This window comes from Zerene cesonia, chromosome 10 (assembly GCF_012273895.1).
Source record: "Zerene cesonia ecotype Mississippi chromosome 10, Zerene_cesonia_1.1, whole genome shotgun sequence".
NCBI classification, from domain to species: Eukaryota; Metazoa; Arthropoda; class Insecta; order Lepidoptera; family Pieridae; genus Zerene; species Zerene cesonia.
In genome coordinates, this window is record NC_052111.1 from 6,464,963 (window position 1) to 6,486,918 (window position 21,956).

Here is a 21,956-nt window from a genome sequence, read left to right on the forward strand (position 1 = left end):
AATAAATAAATGTTGTATAGTATAGTTTGTAAACTTGGTTAACTTAAAGGTTTTATAATGAATTAGTAGAACATTTTTATGTATTCAATAAATACACATAGTCACCGATATTACAATCACACAATTATTTAAAAATTTTTTACAAAAAAAAAAAAAAATTGCATGCGATCAAAAAACAATGTAAATTCAATGATGAATATGACCGCAATGTTTTAAGTGTCGAACGTGCGAGCTGAGGTGAGAAATATTTCCAATGTGTTCTCCGAGAAAGTGAAACACTTTCGCAGGCACTAATGACACTTCTCATCAAAGAAACTGCCTTATGATCACATATGACTTGTGAGTGCGTGTTAAGTAAGTTTTAATAATGGCACCTTTATTTATTTTCAATGATGAAAAGTTACTTTTATGTAGGTGATTGTTTCTAAGCATCACCATCAAAGCTTGATTAGTTTTAAAACACTTAAACGCTTCGTCGGAATAACTTTTTTGGAAGCATTGTAATGTTGGATAAGCAAGTCAATAGTAATTAATTAATTCCAATCGTAATACTTTTTAAAGGCAATTAAAATAACAACTAGACTGTTAATCTATTAACATATGCTATGACGAAATTTAGCGTACTAAAAGTAAAATTACCCAGTAATCAATCATATCAGTGACGTAAATATTTGATTTGATCGGAAACCTTTTCAACACTGAATAAGCAGTTAATTGTATATTAAGTAGTGAAACGTGCTGAACAAAATGAACTACATATCCCTCGAGATGAATGAGTGGCCGATGCAGCTATAACGTACTAGAAAATGGTGTTTTCATTTCACGATGAATACTTCAGTGTGCAATACTGTTGCGTGAATGCCAGTGGAGAGCAGTGCAGGATAGAAGAAACAACACTTTATTACACTAAATAAATTCATAAAACTTAGAACATACATTGACGCTTTCGTGTTCTGAGGGGGATCCACAAACATAGGGATATGGACATTGGACAAGTCACAGGATTCTTGTAATGTTCACAACATTATAATATTGCTCATATCTTCGAACTTAGCTTATCAAACAGTCTGTTGTGAGAACATTCATCCCAGCTGCTAAGCTACTTGACAGTTTATCTACATAGGTATTTTGATAAGAATTTCAATACCTAATAAAGAACGCATACAACCAAAGTCAAATAAGGTTAAATGTTATGTTTAGGTACACATTTATATTATTTTCAGTCACAGAACTTGTCATAATTCATCTATAATTCAGTACAATACGTTGGACAGTTTACTCCCATAGCTTCTTTGTTAATACTGTAGAATGGAATACGAATCCATAAGAAACCAACAAAATGCGCAACTAGGCCATTAAAGACACCATAAGCAAAGCCATTCACGTGTTAATAGTTTATAGATTGAAATCGATAGTGTAGTTGTGTAGTGGTAATTTACAATTTGATCCATATGTTATATTGAACTTCCGATTGTTGATGAGAAATTTGGAAAGAATAGAAAAAAATTTGATCACGAGGCGGGATTCGAAACCGCGTTTTTTGCCAAACCGTAGCAACGCCTAGCCTCTCGGCCACTCGTTTTTCTATTCATTTTTTTCTATTCTTTCAAAATTTCTCATTTATAAAGCATTTCAATGCTATCAACTAAATATTAGACTTCCGATTGTTATTAATTTGTCATTATGAAAGTAACTTAAATTGTCTAGTGGTATTTTTATTACCATGAATCACTTATATAAAATAGAAACGTCAAATATAGTATCTTTAACACTATTCCCAAAAACGGTACACATACCAAGTAGTTTAATACAACCGTTACAGTCATCTCTTTCAAATTACGCAGGTATGCACCACGGACGTTAGTATATTACGTCCATGGTATGCGTAATGGATAGTTGAGTTGTCATTGATGATTGGGTTTTTATACGTATGCAAAAGATGATAACGTATGCTAGATTATGGCAGTGCAAGAGGATCTTCCAACGCGATTATATCTTATGAAGATAAAATCCATTTAAGAGTGACGACTGCCATAACAGCGAGTCTTTTACATTTTTATGTAAATTCTGCCTTTACGTAACAAAATTTATATCGTATCCAGATGCTCTGGAGTCTAGACAGTGAGCGAGGTCTTGTTGCGTATAATTTGGGGCGATATTGTAAATTTTATTACCGCTATTCGTCACATGTGTTACAAATCTTAAAATCCTATATATTCATGGACCTAAAGCCGGTCGTGGTTGGATTGATGCGATTACTAACCTAATATAAAGGTGTCTTTCTAATTTTTCTTTAAGACTGATGCCTAAAAATGGATTTAATTTTACTTGTCATCTAAAGCACAGCAGCAATAGCTTCGTGCCGTAAACGGCACTCACAATTGCCAGAGTAATAATTATTAATAATTATTATGGTCTATAATTTTAATGAGGTCACACTTAAGAGGTAAAATGAACGTGTTAGTAAAAAATTAATATTCTTTTAGTGACGTCAAAGTTATGACTAATTATAACTTTTCAATTATTATCCTTCTGCGCCACGAGGAGTGCATAAAATAATAAACGTGTGAAGTTTCCCACGAAACTGTTTGAAACTTCTAGATTATTCGGCGCAAAATTTGAACCGAACATTTCGAATTCTTCTTAAAGAATTCTTCTAAAATTATTTGCTCATAAAAACTCTCAATTGTTTTTACTGTTACGTGGTGGGTTCAGTTAATCAATATTTTCCGTTAAAAGATTTGCTATAATCCAGTAATTATTGCTGGTAAATAAAAAATAGTTCCAGTCTGTTTGTTGTCATTCCGGCGTTTGGTTTGAGCTGCGACTTAAATGCTTCGAACGTTCCGATACCTGATGCGATCGCTTTGTCCAAAACAATGTCGCAGAACCCGTCCCAAATTCCTAATTCCTTTGTTTTCGTGACCTTGTTAATCACATTGTAAGACATTATTAAACATTGCTCCAGCAGCAGCTAATTATACTTTAATAAAAGGACCGTTAATCATGTTAAGGTTAAATTAACACAAAATGATAATTTTTGCCATTCAATTAATAACTTAAATCTAATTATATAATTAATTTGTTTTCAATCAAACGCTGAAAATGATACTTAATTAGATTAAGCGACGGAGAAATAAAGTTATAAATAGATATAGAACTGTTATTTACCCTACTTTTATAGAGCTGTTCCGATATCGAATTCTTAAATTCACATTTATCTCATCCATGGTAGGCTATCAGCCAATATCTGGCGATAATTCTTTGTGTTTTCGGTACCTAAGTTTAGAACACCAGCAGCAGTGGAGCGCGACTAACGTATTTTCAATTAGTATTATGATCTCTATGCACTAGGTAAAAAGAGTTATGCGCTACACAAATATAATAAGCGTTGTAGGTTTTCTAAGGTCAAGGGTGTGTGTGTGATGTCGGATCGTGACAATGTTAGTGTTAGTGTGGCGAATGGCCCTTGCTGTCGCGTGCGCCGAAGCATGCAGTGTTTTGGATTCCACGGTAATGCCAGTAATATTTTAAGCCGTAATGCATAACTGTAGTTGGAAACCTTCAGGTGAAATGCGTAGTGATTTATATTGTGTTTACAATTGATAAATTACATCAATATATGTATTAGTCTATTAAATAAATGATGTTGAGTGTTTTTTTGGTTGTTTTGGGGACAGCGTCCGTGTTTATCTGTGTAACGAACTAACCTAATATGTTTAGAGTTTACAGCGTTAACATGTTAAATTTGATACAAATAAGAGAGAAAGATTTTAATGTTTGACTGCAAAAGGGAAATTTTCAATTTTGTTAATTTTAATTTAGTGTTATTAATTCAATAAAAAATATGTCAATAGAGTACATGATCATAGTAACGACTCGAGCAATCTCTGTCAGATCACCAATGGCTATCTAAATCTAGATACCTAACTTTGTTCATTTATTTGTCAAATTAATAATTACTTTAATTAGGTTTTAACTCGGTGGTTGACTTACTTTTCATGTAATGTGGTTTAAAATCGAAAACAATTATGAGAATAATTGAGTAAGTAATAGATTATAATACATTTCATAACAAAGAATAACAATAGGTACAAATTTTTTCCCACCTCAAAGTGAGAGAATGGGGCTGAATGCAAGTTTAGCATAATGCTGCTAGGGTTGCCGTTTTCAAATTCTTTGAATTTGTTTAAAGCCAAAACTTGCATGGATTTTTGTTTTCAATACTTATTTCAATCTATATATTTAAAGCTGTAAATGCAAGTTTTTAATAATTATTTTAAAGGTTTAGATATCATAAATCACTTTCAAATGAATTTAAGACTTGTAGATACGATAATAATTAATACGATGAAATCGTCATTCTCTACAAATACTTATTTAAACTTCGAAATAAATTTGTTTTTGTGTTTTGCCATAAAGCAAAAGGTACCGTTCTTTTCCTCGATTGAAATTTAATTTAGCTCTGTTATATGGATGACGTAAATAAGTATTATATCTGTGTTGTATGGGTACTCGTTAACGTTCATAATTTAGTTAAAAGTACAACTTCTGTTTTATCGTATAAATAATATTTATTATATCAAATTTAGAATTATTAAATTGAAGCGGCGGATAAGTAATGATAAAAAGTAGTTTTACGTTAAATTAATTAATTTATTTTTACATTATACCATGATACGTTTTTTGTCAATATAAATAGTGGGAACCCTACTGGAAAAATCTGCGACACGGTAGTGTTATTAAGATCATCTTTAGATTTATTCGCGACGTCTGTTGTGGCCGCCGCGCGCGCACCTGGACGCAGTTCCATGTAGTTTAAATTTTATGAGTGCACATAACGTAGCCTCTGAGCGACGACTACTACACTACTTTTTAGAAATATAGTTTTGTTCATAATAAATATAGTGAATTAACTTTTAATATAACACGTGGGTTTGAACTATGTATATGTTTTACGTATAAGTGATTGTATCATTTAACATTGTAAAGTGGTACAACTGGGCTTGTAAGTATTAAAGAAAACTGTTGTAGTGTTGTTGATACTCGTGAAACATAATATCTGGATGTTTCGATTCAAAAGAATTTTCGCACTCATGCGATTAACCTTCTTCAGGATTCAGAAACTAGGCAAGTATTATTATCATAATTTTTTTTAATATCTTGTTTTATAATGCAAGTTGATATTGCGATTTATAATCAGCCATTCGTATTAAATTTTGTTAAATATTTCTCGTTCGGTTTCAGTAGATTTGCGATACCTAAGTTAAACCATAGTTTTCAGAGGTTTGTTAGACCAAGAACAGATTATACGTATTTTGCATTTTAAATACCGATGAGATTTATTTAATAGTTTACGCGCGAAAACAAGTTCATATCAACGTTTAGAATTATGATACTCCATAACCTATTTCTTCATTCTTCCTATTTGAAGTTGTGTTTTCGATATGACATATAATTTGCACAAAGTATCTACACTGTAAATACTTTTTCGATGCAGTGAAAGACAAGGATTTTAATTCGTAACGATCTTTCTTTCACAATTTTATCTGCGACTGCGTAATATTACAAACTTTTATGTACGACAAAAACTCGTTATTCATCTTAAATTACCGCTTATGATTAATTTAAATGTCTAGAAATGAATAGATTCCGACAAAAACGTTACATAAAACGGCAGATGCAGTGACTGCGGAAATTACAAGTGCTGCCCCATTATTATCGTCTCACATAACTGCGCAATGCTGTGCGATCGTCATATATATAGGTAACAGATACATATCGGTAGCGTGGATATATATTCAATGGCACGATCTGTGTATACATATAAATCTGTGGTTAAAGAGATATTTTAATTCGAAAATTTTACTAAGTATCTATTTATTCCCTCAGAAATATTCTTACCATATGAAAATCTTAAATGATGCGATTAACAATAACTTTATGAATACGAATTATAACTGTTTAACGGTTCTTAAATAATATTGTATTTTTAGATCAATCTAAATAAAGAAAATTGATAACAGGACATTTTAATCAGTTTTTTCTGGGTTATGCACTTCTATTAGTTATAGTAAAATAATGGTAAATATTATTCGATAAATTTATTATCTCGAGGTATCTTAGAGCGTAGCCAACCAACTTCCCAAAAATTTTTGCCAAAAATATTATATAGGTTCTGTTATATAAGATAGGTAATAATTTATTTAATATCTCATGTCTTTAATTTGTCAAACTAACGGGAAAGAATCCGCTGTTCGACTGCAATCAATCTTATAAATTACTTTGTCAAGTAAAAGCGAGGTAAATTCAGCTACTTTCTAATAAAATGGTTTACTTCTTCGCTTCTTGTTATAAATTGACTAACTTTTAAACGTCGATGTGCGTACTATAGATACGATTGATGTTTAGTAACGAATGTGATGAAAAATTTAGTTTCTTAGGAATCCGCTGACAGCCCTGGCCATACGGATTCTTGCTTTAGATGTGTCTATATATCAGTTCACTCTTGCTGCGTCCGTCCTGCTTCGCCCGTGATATATATTAAGCCTCTAGCATTCGGGATCATGCATCTACATAATATCCTACGGTAAAATAATTTTTGAAATCGTTCCTTTCCTGAGATTTATTGTTAGTATAGATATCTATTATAAACTATCTCCTTATTCCTGTTCAAGCAAAAAGCGACATATCGAGCGCGATATGTCTTTTTTTGCTTGTACATAATAATTTTTTTAAAAACAGCTTTTACAGTTACACACATTAATGGCCTAATAGACCGATAAACTCATTAATTGACATCTAAAGTAACAAAATAGTAATGTGTATTTACATACGACACTCCTATATGTTGATTGAAACACTCTAAGAAGTTATTACACGTGTTCGATTTAATCTACATAAAAGCAGAATTGTTATGGAGCCAAATTTCCTATTCAATCTAGTTTCGTTGGCAACGTGCCAATTTGGCCTACAAGCATAAAAATGATCAGTCATAAAATATTACTTAAAAGGTAGAGAAAAATCAAACACAATAGGAGCATTTCTTAAATGTTTTTGTATGATTTCAAAGTTTTTAATGTGCTAACAATCCCACGGACGTATTGTTTAAAAAAGCCATAAAATTATTACCTACAAGTCTACAAATCTTGCCAAACTAGTTGAGTGCCTATTACATTAATCTGAATTCTTGACCTTTACATGGTTAATTGGGTACGTTGAACTCTAGTAATACGTATACGTAATTTATATGGCAATGATTGTTTGCTGCATATATATTTAAGACGTAAAATTTTAACTTTCCTGTGAAAGTGCATTATTTGCTAGTTGATCCCAAAACCTCAAGGTTTAAAAAAAACTTTCGTATGTCCTATATTTATGCATGACATTCTCTATTGAAAAACGGATTTTAATTTAAAAGTAGGTATGTAAAGTATTAAGTTTTGAGAGCTGAAAATGATAAAAATTGACGGGTCTAATATTACCTAATATGATATCTGCATCTCGCAGTTTCACCCAATTTCCCTTCAGGGGGGTAACCCCCTTTTTCTATTTCGAATGTTCCTAATATTAATTCTAACGTTACTGTGCTTGAAATTTAAATTTCTATCAAAATCGGTTCAGCCGTTTAGAGATTATTCAAAATTAGAGAGAACAGTCAGACAGCAATAAAAACAAACAGTTTTTTTATATATTACAAATAGACATGGAGTTTTATTGTATTTATTGGTATAAAAGATGGAAGGCACAGAAAATGTTCGTAGCTATACTAGCATTTACAGTCGGGCACGCCGCATGGCTATTCAATTCTGTCAATACATGTCGGAACCTAGATATCCGCTGAAATTGATCGGAAATGGAATACCTTTGTTGCCAGTCCGATGGAGCTACATGGTGCGGTACATTTTCAAAATAATATATATTTGAAACATAAATAACATCCAAATAATTGAACGCTTATTATAGTAAGATTGTAGAAGCATGTGTGAAGAATATTTATGATATCTATATCTAACGAATTTCAACAAAATGTATTCAAGCGTGTAGCAACCTCGAACTCACGCACACAATGGAGGTAGAAGAAAACTTTCGCATTTATAAAATTAAATAAACTAATTTATTACTGTTGGTATAACATGTTACACGACATTCGTTGTAATTATTGTCGTAAATTATGTATTTTAATATATGTGTAATAGATGAAGTCTTAATGTGTTACATCTTCACAAAAACTGAAGAAATGCTACAGTCACCTGATAGTTGTTACGGTAATGTATATCGATATTGATTAACATACTACGCAACTTTTAACTAGTCTGTAATAGGACGTAGCTATTTACTAATCTGTGGTAGGACTAAAAGTCTCAAACCTGATCACGAGGCGGGATTCGAACCCGCATTTTTTGCGGAACCGTAGCAACGTCTAGCCTCTCGGCCACCCGTGAACCTGCCACGTGATCCCTTCTACTCTTTCGGTTTTGTTTTTTTATCAATATGTAATAAAATGTTTTCGGTGCCTCACGTCATCTATTGAGATGGTTAAGAACCATCACAACCAATACGAAACATTATTTCAATGATTACAATATTGTATCGATGGAACGCGGCCTTTTGTTAAATTTAATTTGTAGTTTTTATTAAAATTTCTTATTTATAAAGCATTTCAATGCTATAAAACTAAAAAAAAAAAAAAGTCTCAAACCTATTATTCTCCATACAACAAAAATAGTAAATTCCATCCTTAATTGTATCAACCACCAATTCCAGAAGCGGAATGCGACGGCTGCAGCAGCGACAATGACGAAGGGCGCAGCGTGGGGGAGCTGCTGTTACCGCAGTATGCGCTGGCCACGGGCGGGCTGGCGCGGGACCACAGGCCACTCATCACGTTCCCAGATAATAACAACTTCCACGTGCTCACCGCTACGGAATACCGACGGCTGCTGCTTTACCTCACTTCTGTGCCCTCGTGAGTTGTTATATTTAAATTTGAAATTGTACATGTTACATTGTATAGAAACTTACACAAAATGTAAAAATTGGTTTATTAATATTACGAACAACAGTTATAATCTGGATGGTTATATAATTAAAAAATGTTTGGAGAAATTCGTACTCAGTTCATTAGATCACAGATTCATTACATTGAAATAATATTCAGCATTCAACATTCGTCTCAATAAAACGTTTAAGGAAAAATCAATAAAGTATTCGTATATAATCTATTCTGTAAATATTCTAAAATACTTACATGAAAATATATTTTCGCATTTAAAACTAATAAAAAGGATTAGAAATATTTTTTTTTAATGAAGTGATATCTACCACGTATCATCCACTTTTTTTAATATCTATCTTTTAAAAAGACGATAAATAGGTATTATTCAAACAGCCATGTTTGATGCGTCATACATAATACAAGGAAAGCGTATATTTATATTATCATTCAAAATATTCAATCTAAGGAAACCACCCGTGGAAAAAAATTATAAAAATAAACGCGACAAAAAGATAACAATTTGTGTTATGTAAAAGGCTCAAAGAGTAACAGGAAATAATTCAATAAGGAACCTGGAAAATAACAGATAATTTCGTTTATTACGTGTATCTTATAAAATATATGATCAAATTTATCCGAGTCGTCTAAGTTTATTGCGAAGTCGCGTGCTACAACTCGATTAAATGAATAAAATGCCCAAATTTTATAAAAGCAAAGTTAGATTGGCACAAACCGTTGCGACTGATGATACAGCGTGACTGGCGTGATACGAAACGTAACAAAATAACTATAGAACCGATAGATGATCTAAAAGTATCATACAACTTTTGTTACTTTCTAAGTTAAACTGAGAGCCGTTTCATGCGTAGGGAAGATTCGCATAACTCTTTATGTCGTTAATTGAAAATCAGCTACGCATTTTATTTCGGCTTTACCGCAGTAGAAGAAGTAGATATAGAAAGTATATTATATGTTTATTGAAAGTTAAAACTACTCGTCACTATGAAGCATTTCCACACACCGATTTTCCTAATTCTTAAGTTTTATCAGTATTATTTTATCTATGGTTTTATGTTAATTATCTATGAATACGTTGTAATCTATTAAGAAAAAAAGGAATAAATCATGAATTCTGGAACCTACGTTTTCTTCTTTATACTTATAAATGACATTGTTATATGAATCAAAGATATGAGCGTGTAGGTACAATTGACATCAAGACGACCTTCAAGATTTAAGATTGTTGTTATTTAATTGATACAGTGATGCTCCTCACATGTAATAAAATGTTTACAACAGTATAAAAGCCATAACATTTCAAAACAAAAAACCAGGAAAATATAGACTATCGTATAGACAGCTCAGCATCTGTGAAGAAACTTACTACTAAAATATTCTGTGCTAAACGATACCAAAATAAATTTAATATTACTGTATAAGCATTTTGTTATCTCTAGAATGCTGTTATTTATACGCAATGTTTGCCGCAAACGCTTTTCTTCCCATGTATGACACGTTTCTTTTATCTAAATATAGTCTTGATTATGTGTTCATTATTATAATTAAAGCATTAGCTACTCTTTTATGTCTACATTCAATGTTTACATCGAGAAATAATCCCAATGTTGTTATAAAAATAAGTAAATATGTAAAAATAACAAAAACATTATCTCAAACACGGTCAAATATCGTAGATTTACCGAAGCGCAACCAGCAGAAATGGACGATAATATGAGATAATCTAGAGATGAAACTCCCAAGGCATCTATCTGATAATACGCTCAGTTAAGTTTCATCAAAAGAATTGTAGATAAAACGTTTTCTTTTTTCATCCGTGGAATGTTTTGATTATTAATATTAGATTATAATTAAAAGTTAAATTAATCATATCATTAAATACAGTGACGGTAGCTGATTTATTATCTATTTATATACTACAGTAAATAAAAAGTATAAACAATAGAGTTTGAAAAGTATAAACAATAGAGTTTATTCATAGTATTCAAAGTTTATTGGATATTTTCTTACAGTTTATTCGTAATTCAATGTAGTACCTAGAAATAAAATTGACGATTAAATCATTATGTTAATTATGCATTAGATCCTAACAAATACCTCGACTGGTATAAGCACGGTAGTGCGTAATGCGTATATATGCCTATACAGTATATTCTCGCGCTTGCAACACTCAATCACATCCTAATACAAAATCATAATTAAATACTGGTAAGTGTTAATTCGACGCCTTCACCAATGTTATGTGCTTTATGTTCGTGAGAACAAACCGTTATCTGCGTCGTACAACTTGAGATAAATGTTTTGTTTTAGTTTCCCGTAGTTTCCGTTCGTTCGAACTCAAAACTTTTTTAATCACGTAAACTTCTTAGTACTTATTGTTATTATTTGTCTTACAAAGTGAAACACAATGAAAATGATGTGTGGAGAGTAATTTTAATAGCAAGTACGAATTATTATAACGGAACGGAAATTTTTAAGTGTCTTTTTCTATTTGTTTTAGATTGTTAGAAGCGGAAATGGGTTTCCATATAATAATAGATCGACGGAAAGACAGATGGAATTCGGTTAAAGCAACATTATTAAGGATATCCGTGAGTATTATTTAATCAATACAGTATTATTTTGTAATATGTAAACATTACCAATTACACTATTTTACCTATAGGTACATTATTATTTATTATTTGTTTTAAATCATCCAAAACTTAAAATACATCAATATGGACGTAAATCAAGGCTGAAATAATAAATACATCATGAGAAATTATTTGGACCTGAATTTCACCATTCTTCTGGTTATTAGCCTGATAAAAGGTTTACATATATTCATATATACATATATTTTATAAATTATTTCTAAATGTATAAAATTTTAATTTATTTCCATCAAAATATGTATTTAACGTTAAATGTTTTAACATCGAGTAAAAGAGTACTTTTACCATTGAAAGGGTCACTTTTAACTATCGTACCCTTAAAAATCAAGTATTAACCCATCCTAAATAATTTTCAGGAGTTTTTCCCGGGCGTTATCCACGCGGTATACGTCCTCCGGCCGGCCAGTTTCTTACAAAAAGCCCTGTCTGAAGTGAGCAGTAAGTTGTTCAAGGAGGAGTTCAGATTCAGGGTGCTCGTCTGTTCTACTGTGGACGAGTTGTATGAACACTTCGACAAGTCGCAACTAACTCCGGACTTGGGGGGCGAATTACAGTACTCGCATTCTGAATGGATACAGCAACGGATAGTGAGTGTTTGCGTTGGAGAAGTTTTACTTATTGCTATATTTAGTTAATTATATTTACAAATAAAGCAATGGATGTAAGAGGCTCTGCTAAGATTGACAAATTAAATATTTAAAATTTTGAAAATATAAACTGTGCAATACAATTTACTCATTGGGTCTGCCTTTATAATAGAACTAAATAGTTATTTAAAGTGAGATTTTTTACCATATGATGATACCCTTGCGCTCTGAATCAATGTAGATAACTGGGAAATTTCATACTGAGCTGATCGCCGTATGGAAAGCTGATTTTAATTAACTACGGAAAAAATAAATCGTGTTGGAACAGACAGTAAAGTTTCTTTTATTTTTACAGGCGCTAGAGAAATTTTCGACTCTAATGAAGGAAATCTCGACTAAACTGGACGAGTTTATGCACGAGATCGTCGATTGCGACATGGGCAATGATCCCACTCAAACCAAAGAATTGTTAGATTGTCAAGAATCTAGGTTAGTGGCTATATTTACTTTGTTTTATGGCCGCCACTCAATTTACGAACACGATCCCTTGTTCTAAATTGCGTAGAAATTTTAAAGCATTATCAACCAATTTCAATGGATTCGTTAAATGTGCAAAGTTATTACAGTGATTTGATTCTTTTCTCTCTGGATATTTATGAATCATTTCCTTTATTAGTTTGTTAAAAGATTGTTTAATTTCAATATTACAAATAATGACCAATTATATTAAAAATTAACGGTCCGCCCCGTCTTCGCCCGTCGTACATATATAGCCTTACTCAATAAATGGGCTATCTAACACTGAATTTGTTAAATCGGACCAGTAGTTCCTAAGATTAGTGCGTTCAAACAAACAAACTCTTCAGCTTTATAAATTAGTATAGATAACTTTTTAAATTATTTTCTTTAGCATTCTTACTTTTTTTTTTTTAATCCCGTGTCCCCTAGTGGGGTATGGTGCAGATGATGTACATCTGTTTCACTGATCGATTTTCTTTATGGACAAGTAGGTGATCAGCCTTCTATGTCCTGCCAGGCCGAGAATATTTTGTTGCGTCCCCACCGGGAATCGAACCCAGGACCCCTCGGTTCTAAGCTCACGCGCTAACCACTGTACCAAGGAGGCGGTCATTCTTACTTCTTACTCTTCCATTTTATCGAGTATCTTCAGTTTTATTTAAGACAAACATAGCAAATGACATATGTTACATTAACCCTTTTTCGTACATGTGAAATTATACAACATAAAGTGTATCTGAGCTTTAACTCTTGTTTCAGTTTAACTAGTGAAACCGCCTATTAATGTTATTTCTTTGTTTTTTTCAGTTATAAAGCTTTAAAAACTGAACTGGCGTCGGCAACGTCGCAAGGCGAGGAATTGCTGACGCAAGTGCGAAAACCAAATCTTACATATAATATTATAAGTCACGTGGCTGCCGTTGAGAGGTAATAAAACGTTAAATAAATTTGATTTATTAAAAGTTTATAGCCATATCACGATTTTTGCGATGGCTCTATCACTGTGACTAACGCCGTTGTGAGCTATTTTATTGCCCAATGAGGGTTTTCGGTCTTCGAAATAGTATACAAAATGTAGTGTGTATTTTTGAAATGTATAAAAGACCACTCTGTTAGATTGATATACAGGAGATTCGGAAAATTATAAGAAAAAATGTTATTGACTTTTTATAGACATGAATAGATTTTTACGAAAATGTTATGTAATTTTGCGAACGTATGTTTATTTGTAAAATAAAAATGTCTTTGAAAAAATGGATAACATCCTCTTGTGGGTGCTAAAGGTTAGGTAGAGGAAGGTGGTAAGGCCAGAAAAAAAATGGTGAACGTGTAATGAAAAAATAATCATAAACTTAATACATATTTTTATATTTCTCTGAAATTAAAGCCTGTTTACTCCTAATCACCATAAGGCACAAGTGAGAAATCCTCGAAACTCACGTTTTTTCTAATGCCACAATATTAATACAATAGTTTGTTTTGATAATAATTTGGTTAGTTAATATTATCATTAATATATTTTCTTTTTCTGTTAGATGGGGGAGAAGCATACTAAAAAGTAATTAATTAACAAGTTTAAGGACCAATGCCCATATATATTGGCGATATTCATGTGCTTTTAGAAACTGACACATTTACCGCGCCTCCGATTTTAAATTCAATTGTTTTAAATTAAAATACTTGGTCCTAAATAAATATTACTGTAGCACTGTCGCCATCGCCTTGAATAAATTTATTTAAACTAAGTATCTTGAACCTTTGTAGAAGAAACTGGAATATAGTATGCAGTCACTTCTTTATAAATAACTAGCTGCGCCCCGCGGTTTCACCCGCGTAAGTCCGTATCCCGTAGGAATATCGGGATAAAAAGTTGCCTATATGTTATTCTAGTTGTCCAGCTATCTACGTACCAAATTTCATTGCAATCGGTTTATTAGTTTTTGCGTGTAAGAGTAACAAACATCCATACATCCATACTTACAAACTTTCACGTTTATAATATTAGTAGGATATCGTAATATATTTCGTGTATGTATTTAAATCTGTTTTATAAATCTATATTAGCTAACATTCAAATTGTCTATTGCACTTCCGAGTGAAATCGTTGCATAATTAGGAAGAAAAATGCTTAATTAAATAAAAAACCAATAAGAAGCAATATGCTTAAATATAAAATTTGATTCAGTAGCGCATAATTTTTGTTGTGAACTATTTTATATAGCAGTAAAGTCACATTTTAAAAGTAAATCCATTCCTTATACACATGTATTTTAAAAAGGTGTCGTTATATGATAGGTAGTGTTATATATTGAAAACTGTACTTAAAAGCTTTTTTTTTAATTGTTACAGGCTACTTGTACAACTTGAAGAGACTGAGAAACAATTTGATAATTTCTGGAAGAAACATTCAATGAAATTAAACCATTGGCTGAAATTTAGAACATTTTTATTAAATTTTAAACAAATGCAGGTAATTTTATTTTATCCTTAAGTTAGGTACACTTCACAAATAACTAAAGTTATATACATCATTAATTCATTCCTTTAGGTCTTAAGATCGTATCGGTCTGAATTCAAATTTTGTTGATTGTTTATTTTTATGTCGAAAATCAAAAATTGGTGTTTTCGGAGAACACATAATTCTACGGGAATCTTCTACTTCTTTCATGGGTCTAAAGACAAATGGTTCAGATGGTACTCTGTTCACAACTAATTCAGATATATCCATGCACTTTTCTTGATTATTTACACTTGTTTCTTCAAAATTATTTGTTCTAAAGTCTCTTCTTTTATGTGAATCCAACTCAAATGTTAGTTTTTGCAGTTTCCTCGTTTTATCTTCTAATTTCGCAGTTAATTCTTCTGCTTGTTTCTTTTTCTTGTTAAAATCTGTTTGTAGTGACGCTATTTTTCGTTTACAAGTTTCTAGTTCGGCTTTGAGTTTCTGTGTATTTATGTTATTAATTTCTTCTAAGCATTGTAGCTTTTCCCTTGAATGTTTAGCTAAGCTTTCTTGATATAAGGCTTCTTGCTCTACTTGATAGGACCAAAACGACATCGCTCGCATTGCGACATCCATAATAGTATCTGGTTTTAAACCCGCCAATACAATTGACTTAAATGTTTCGCTTGGTTTAAGATCAGCTTGAATTACGTCGAATTTATCACGTAATTCGTTTCCACACGCGGGACATGTTAATGAATTCTCAGCGTTACGCTTAAATTCGCTTTTTCCGTGTTCAACGCAAAAAGCATGTGAACAAGTTGTTACCCACGCTTGGCTAGATAGTGATCTTCTGCACTTACGAAAATTACATATAATATCTAAAGTCATATTTCCACAGTTCTTGATTTATATTTGTGTCAATAACTAAAAATTAATATCGCCATTTTAAGGTTAATTTGACAAACGACACTTCGCAACGTAATTTTTTGACACTTCATATTTTTTTTAAATGCCTAATGTGTAATAATGGAAATATACGGACAGGAGCGGTGCTTTATCGAAAAAGGTTTTATATTTAATAACCAAAATTTATATTTTCCCAGGCTACTTTAGATACACATTTAAAGACGGCATGCGATATGACTGAAGTTGGAGAAACTGCTAATAGAGTTGACGGTCTCTTAGAAGAAGCTAGTGAATTTGAAAAATTATGTAACTGTGATCTCGATGCCGCATCATTAGTAATTGATGAAGGTATGCCTTTTTAGCATATAAGCAAACCTATACCTAAAAAATATGAAATAATTTAACGATAACATATTTTTAGGTGAAAAATTAATGCAAGATCCTTTAAGTTCAGTGGACCATATAGAATCGAAATGTGAAGAATTAAGACGAACTAGTGCTTTACTAATTGACAAAATACAAAAACGAAATTTACTTTTAACAAAAGCAAGAGAGCTGATGGATAGAATAGACAAGGTAAATTAAATTAATATAGTAAGTAAAAAACAATGATTTAAAGTAGAGACAGATTGTCAAATTTTATATTATTTTTGTGACTCAAATTATTGGTGTTTCACTTTGTTGCATTTTCAACAAAATTATTAATAATTAATTAATAATAAAATAATGTTCTTAAAAAAAAAAAACAAACAACAGTATTCTAATTTCAAAAATTTCCATTTCGAATAATCGAATTTGTTATTAATTTAGGCAAACGAGTGGTGCACAACGGGAGTGGAGATTTTAGCTGGAGAAGGTGGCCTAATAGCCGTGGACAAGTTATTAGAAGACGCAAAAAGCTTTGGTCTTACGTCACCTGATGAATTCCGAGACATGCTTATGCAGACTGCAACGCAAGAAACTCGAGCGCTTGTCACTCAGGTAAAACATAATTATATTAATGAATTAGACTAATTTCTGAGTGTTGATGGATTTTATTTCAATAATTTTAAAAGCATAATGAGATTAATATACAGACATAACCAATACATATTAATTTTTTAATAATATTAAAATAAAGTCACTTTCTTTTTTAAAAAAATCATAACATTTGAATTTTAATAATTATAGTCAAAATCGAAATTTTAGAGATTATTGATTCGAATTTTTGTTTTTCTGTTTATTTTTTATTTCTAACGATTACTAGTAGTAGACGAAAGTTAAAATCTGTTAGACTGATTTAAAAAATTCTATTTTTACCAAGGACACCATTACTTCTGTTTGTTTGTTTAGTTATTTGTTTGTATAATTGTCTTTTTCAATATCGCAATTTAGCGACATATAATTTATGTGTCTGAAGATAGTTATTAGGCTAGAGAATGATATGGGCTATTTTAAACCACGATGAAACACCTCATTCCAACGGGAATTTTTTTGCTTACGCAGGCAACGCGGGGGTGGATGGCTAGTAAGACATATCCGTATTTTACTATAGCGTGTCACCTCTAGGAACGATCCCTCCATATTAATCTAAATAATATTGTCAGGTGTCACAAAGGGTGGAGGACGTTTGGCTGATGGTGACGGTGAAGCGTGCGACGCTGCAGCGAGCGGCGGCAAAACCTGCACGCCCCGTGCAGTCTGTGCCGCCGCAGAGCGCTGCGCTGCAGCCGCCCGTCGAACAGGTCAGAACTTTCGCGAATATTCTAGAATGTTCCAGAATACTCCTTTTCGGATACGTACTACACGCGTTATCTGCTTGACATTGATCTAGAAAGCGGTATGGTAATTTAATAATGTCGTACTGTTAGAATTACGGTCTCGTAAAATGTTTTATACTTTAAATGCATTCTTAGAAAGAACACATTATAATTTTGAAAGTAATTATTTTCACTTAGCAATTACTTTAGTTTCTATCGTATACGAAAAAAAAAAACAAAATTTTTATCTACGGAAAAGTTGTAATGAAAAAGACTGAAGAAGATCCTTCGAACCCTCCCAGGTACATGCAATCATCGCCTATGTCATCAAAATGCGCTCATAAATATTCAAAGTGAGTTTGTAACGCTTAATTCGGCGTTTCAAGAGCGTCTAGTACGTACGGGAATGGCATAATAATCGTGTAGATGAAAGTGTACCTTATATAGAGCACTATACGGGTAATAATTGTCCTTGAAAGGAGCATAGTAAAGAGGTATCAGCTTTTACTATTGGCGAGTCTGTAATGCATGTGATTGATAAGATTACGCTTCACTTAAATTGAAATAGGAATGTATTTTATCATTCATTAAATAAATCACAATTTGTAAGAATTTGTACTGTTAAGATTCTGATGTAAAGAATATTTACAGTAGTTTCTTAAATCCTAATAGATAGTAAATTTATTACGAACTGACCAAAATGTCCCTCCAGCAAATGATTTGAAAAAAATATATTTAATACATTTATATAGGATTTAACTCGATGCATTACTAAGTCGACCTATTGATCTTTAGCATTCGATTTATGCAAAATGAAAACGATATCTATTATTCTTTCTAAATATTAAATCTTTATTCTCTGAAACACTGACCTCAATTGCATCATAAATATCTTTTGCTAAATCCTTTGCAATAGAATCATAAAAGATGGAATTGTTTTTTTATAATTTATAGTGAGATTAGTTTCACAATTAATACATCGTTATATTTTAATTAGTGAAACGACTTCTAATACAATATTTTGAAATCACTTCGAAATGTCAATCTCTCATCGTTGAAAAACGGTTTGTTCATGTGAATTTAAAACCAAAGGAATATAATAATTGTTCTATATATATACCGCCTACAAATTGTATTTTTTTTTAACCAAACTGAAGGAGTTAGATTTCAAATGAAAAAAATTATTAAAGTCGATTCACCCGGCCGATGTTTTGAGATAACGAACACAAAAAATTAAAATCTCTTATTTTGATGTCGGTCAAAAATATATCAACAATAACAAGCATGTACCATACAAAAACAACTGAGACTAGTATGTATCTTTATTGTGATGTTTTTCTATTGTTTACCAGCTTTATATAAGATTTGTTAACACATTATGATACTCAAATCAAGAATTGTATCATCGAGCGAATATATGCTAATTATTGCGTCATTAATGATGCTTAAAACATAAAATCAAGTATATTAGATCGTGTTGCCAAAACCAGTGTCGGGTATGGAAAGTATGCGAAAGTGGAGGTCACGAATATCTATTGCTTTCACGGTTCACGCGGATATTTCATATATTTTTGGAGTTTTGCGATTTGTAACTCTTAATTCCTTAATTACGTAGGAATCATAGACTGATATTACATTTAACATGTAATGTAAATGTAAGTAATGATTTAAAGTTAAAAAGACTACATTTTGGAATTATTATTGATGGATGTTTACCATTAAGTATAATAATAACAAAGTGACGTGCTAAAGTTACATTTATAAAACAGTTTTGTTGCACTTTCGCATAGTTTTAAGTGGAATAGGTATCTGAACATTGTATTTTCTTGTGTTTGATTTGACGCGAGTATTATGCATTTAGAAATTAAAGACTTTTAAACGGATTTTAAACGCGATTTATTCATTATATTATTAACCCGACGTTTCGAACACTTTACACCGAACGTGGTAACGGAGAGACTCTCCACGTTTAAAATCCGTTTAAAAGTCTATTTGAACATTTTTATGATCGTTATCACGCCCGGTGATCTTCTTTCTTCTTCTCACAGCCCATGTTTCGTAGAATCCACTACCCAGGATCTCTCTTATATCTTTCCTTGATACACTCTAAGGAGGCGTTAAGATATACAACAATATTTATCTACCACAATATTATAAAGACCGATACCGAAATTCCGACATATTTATATTGAGATACCGATTTCAAAAATTGTTTCACCTTTTTCTTTCTTTCTTACAAGCTGCAACTTCACTGAGTGACATAGGCTATAAATGAAGTATGAAACACGGGTGAAGCCGGGACGAACAGTTAGTTATTTATAAATATCTGCTTTAAACGTATGCGTAACTTTCGTAACACGCATGAGTTATGACGTGTTTATATGCTTCACCACGTGCGTTTCATTTGGACGGTGTACTATGTCCCATGTACCTAGTTTATAGCCCTTAGAACGTCTCTTGAATATTGATATAATTTTTTCTGGCATTTGATTGACTTGACAGTTTCTATATTCGATATTGTAAAACTTTCACATAACTCTGAATACAATGTACTTATTTTCTATACATTGTTGGGTATAACATAGCATTTATTGTTTCAATACGAATTTATAGGGACCTTTATAAAAATTTACTGGCCAAAAACATAATCATACCCAATGATTCGATAATCTTCCGCGGTTCTTGAGACTGTTAGTACAACTAATACATTTATAGCATGAAAATTATTTTTCTTATAATAATAATATATAATTTATCATAATCAACCATAAACACAAAAAAACAGACCTTTAAAAAAAAGAAAACGAATTTAAACATTAAACGACAAAATTGTCGTTCACATTTTTTCCATTGCTGCTAATTTCCTAGTTAGAAAGTAAAAAGTAACCAGTTTATATAAGTATCTAATAGTTGAGTAACACACTTTTTAGGGCTACATTGCAGGAAGGTGGTTAGTAGCAATCAGGTGTATTGGTAACTAATCAGACCTTTAGGGCAGGTCTGTGGACGAGTTAACTTCCTTGGAACATTGGTGGCTACTGGTCTGTTATGTATAGTATAGGAAGTATCTGTTGATTTATATGATTTGGCGATGTTTAAAGTTTACGAAAGGAAGTCCGGGATATTGCAAATTGAACTTATATTTTATAGCTTTTTCCTGCTTAGTTTATTTATATTTTGAATCGTATTTTTTATTTAAGTTCAATAAAACGTTTCCTAATTAATAATCTTATATCTGGAATGATAATTACAACTAAAAATTTCCTAGAAGTAGAAAAAATATTGATTCTATCATGAACCATTGTAAGATGTAAATATTTATAAACTATCGGGGCCAAAAAACTTGGCGGATTCTACTATGATGTTCGTAGTATTATTCAATATTACTTCATATCACAACCACGAATCAAAACATAGCGGAACTGAGTTTGGTCGATACCAGTATGGATCACTTTAAATATGGTGTTAGTGAAAGTGATCACACATAATCGTAGGGCGCGGTGTAATATCCGTGACGACACATGATCGGATGTTAGCTATAATTGTTATCTATTTGTGTTTCGCTTCAGTAGTCTGCATTTGTTAGAACAAATAAACGCTAGAGCGTTCGATGAACTTCCGGACCCTTTCTTTTCTATAACAGTAACTTTTATCGTGTAATCAGTAATCACTACTGTAACTACTGTACCTATTTATTACTAAAAACTTGTCTTTTAATACAATTAAAAAATCCGAATTATTTAATGAGTTAATTGTCGAAATTTCAAATATTTTTACAAGAGACATCGTTACTGTATCTATTTTATTTAAAACACTAGACAAAACGGATTTCTTTTAATTATTATATAATATATACTACACTTACAGCTAAAATTCAACATTTGGTACCTACTCAAATATCTAAATAAAGTGAAAAAAAGAAAGACTTCAATAATAGTTAAACATTATAACAAATTTGAAAAGAAAACATTTGCTATAAAGATAGTGCTATGAAACCAACGAGGCAGCTGCAAGTTGCGAATGAAATCTAGGCCAAAGGAACAAAGGGACAGTCAATTACAATTGAATGAAGCGCCGAGAAAATCA

The 21,956-nt window shown here is 31.7% G+C and overlaps 1 protein-coding gene across 8 annotated transcripts in view; it reads left to right on the plus strand.

Moving 5' to 3' along the window:
* Window positions 1–21,956, plus strand: part of LOC119829249 (guanine nucleotide exchange factor DBS-like) — a 74,972-nt gene that overhangs the window by 16,986 nt on the left and 36,030 nt on the right. For 7 of the 8 annotated variants that reach the window (XR_005287802.1, XM_038351655.1, XM_038351649.1 and 4 more), the window contains exons 2-11: window positions 8,767–8,968; window positions 11,517–11,607; window positions 12,030–12,260; window positions 12,616–12,749; window positions 13,587–13,706; window positions 15,129–15,249; window positions 16,329–16,479; window positions 16,553–16,707; window positions 16,942–17,112; window positions 17,718–17,855. Coding sequence is in view for 7 of the 8 variants with exons in the window: in XM_038351655.1 (XP_038207583.1) it covers window positions 8,767–8,968; window positions 11,517–11,607; window positions 12,030–12,260; window positions 12,616–12,749; window positions 13,587–13,706; window positions 15,129–15,249; window positions 16,329–16,479; window positions 16,553–16,707; window positions 16,942–17,112; window positions 17,718–17,855 (1,514 nt within the window). In the remaining variant the exon portion in view is untranslated. Of the gene's footprint in view, window positions 1–3,438; window positions 3,514–8,766; window positions 8,969–11,516; window positions 11,608–12,029; window positions 12,261–12,615; window positions 12,750–13,586; window positions 13,707–15,128; window positions 15,250–16,328; window positions 16,480–16,552; window positions 16,708–16,941; window positions 17,113–17,717; window positions 17,856–21,956 lie in introns of those variants that run through there. The other variant, XM_038351654.1, reaches the window with a different exon arrangement.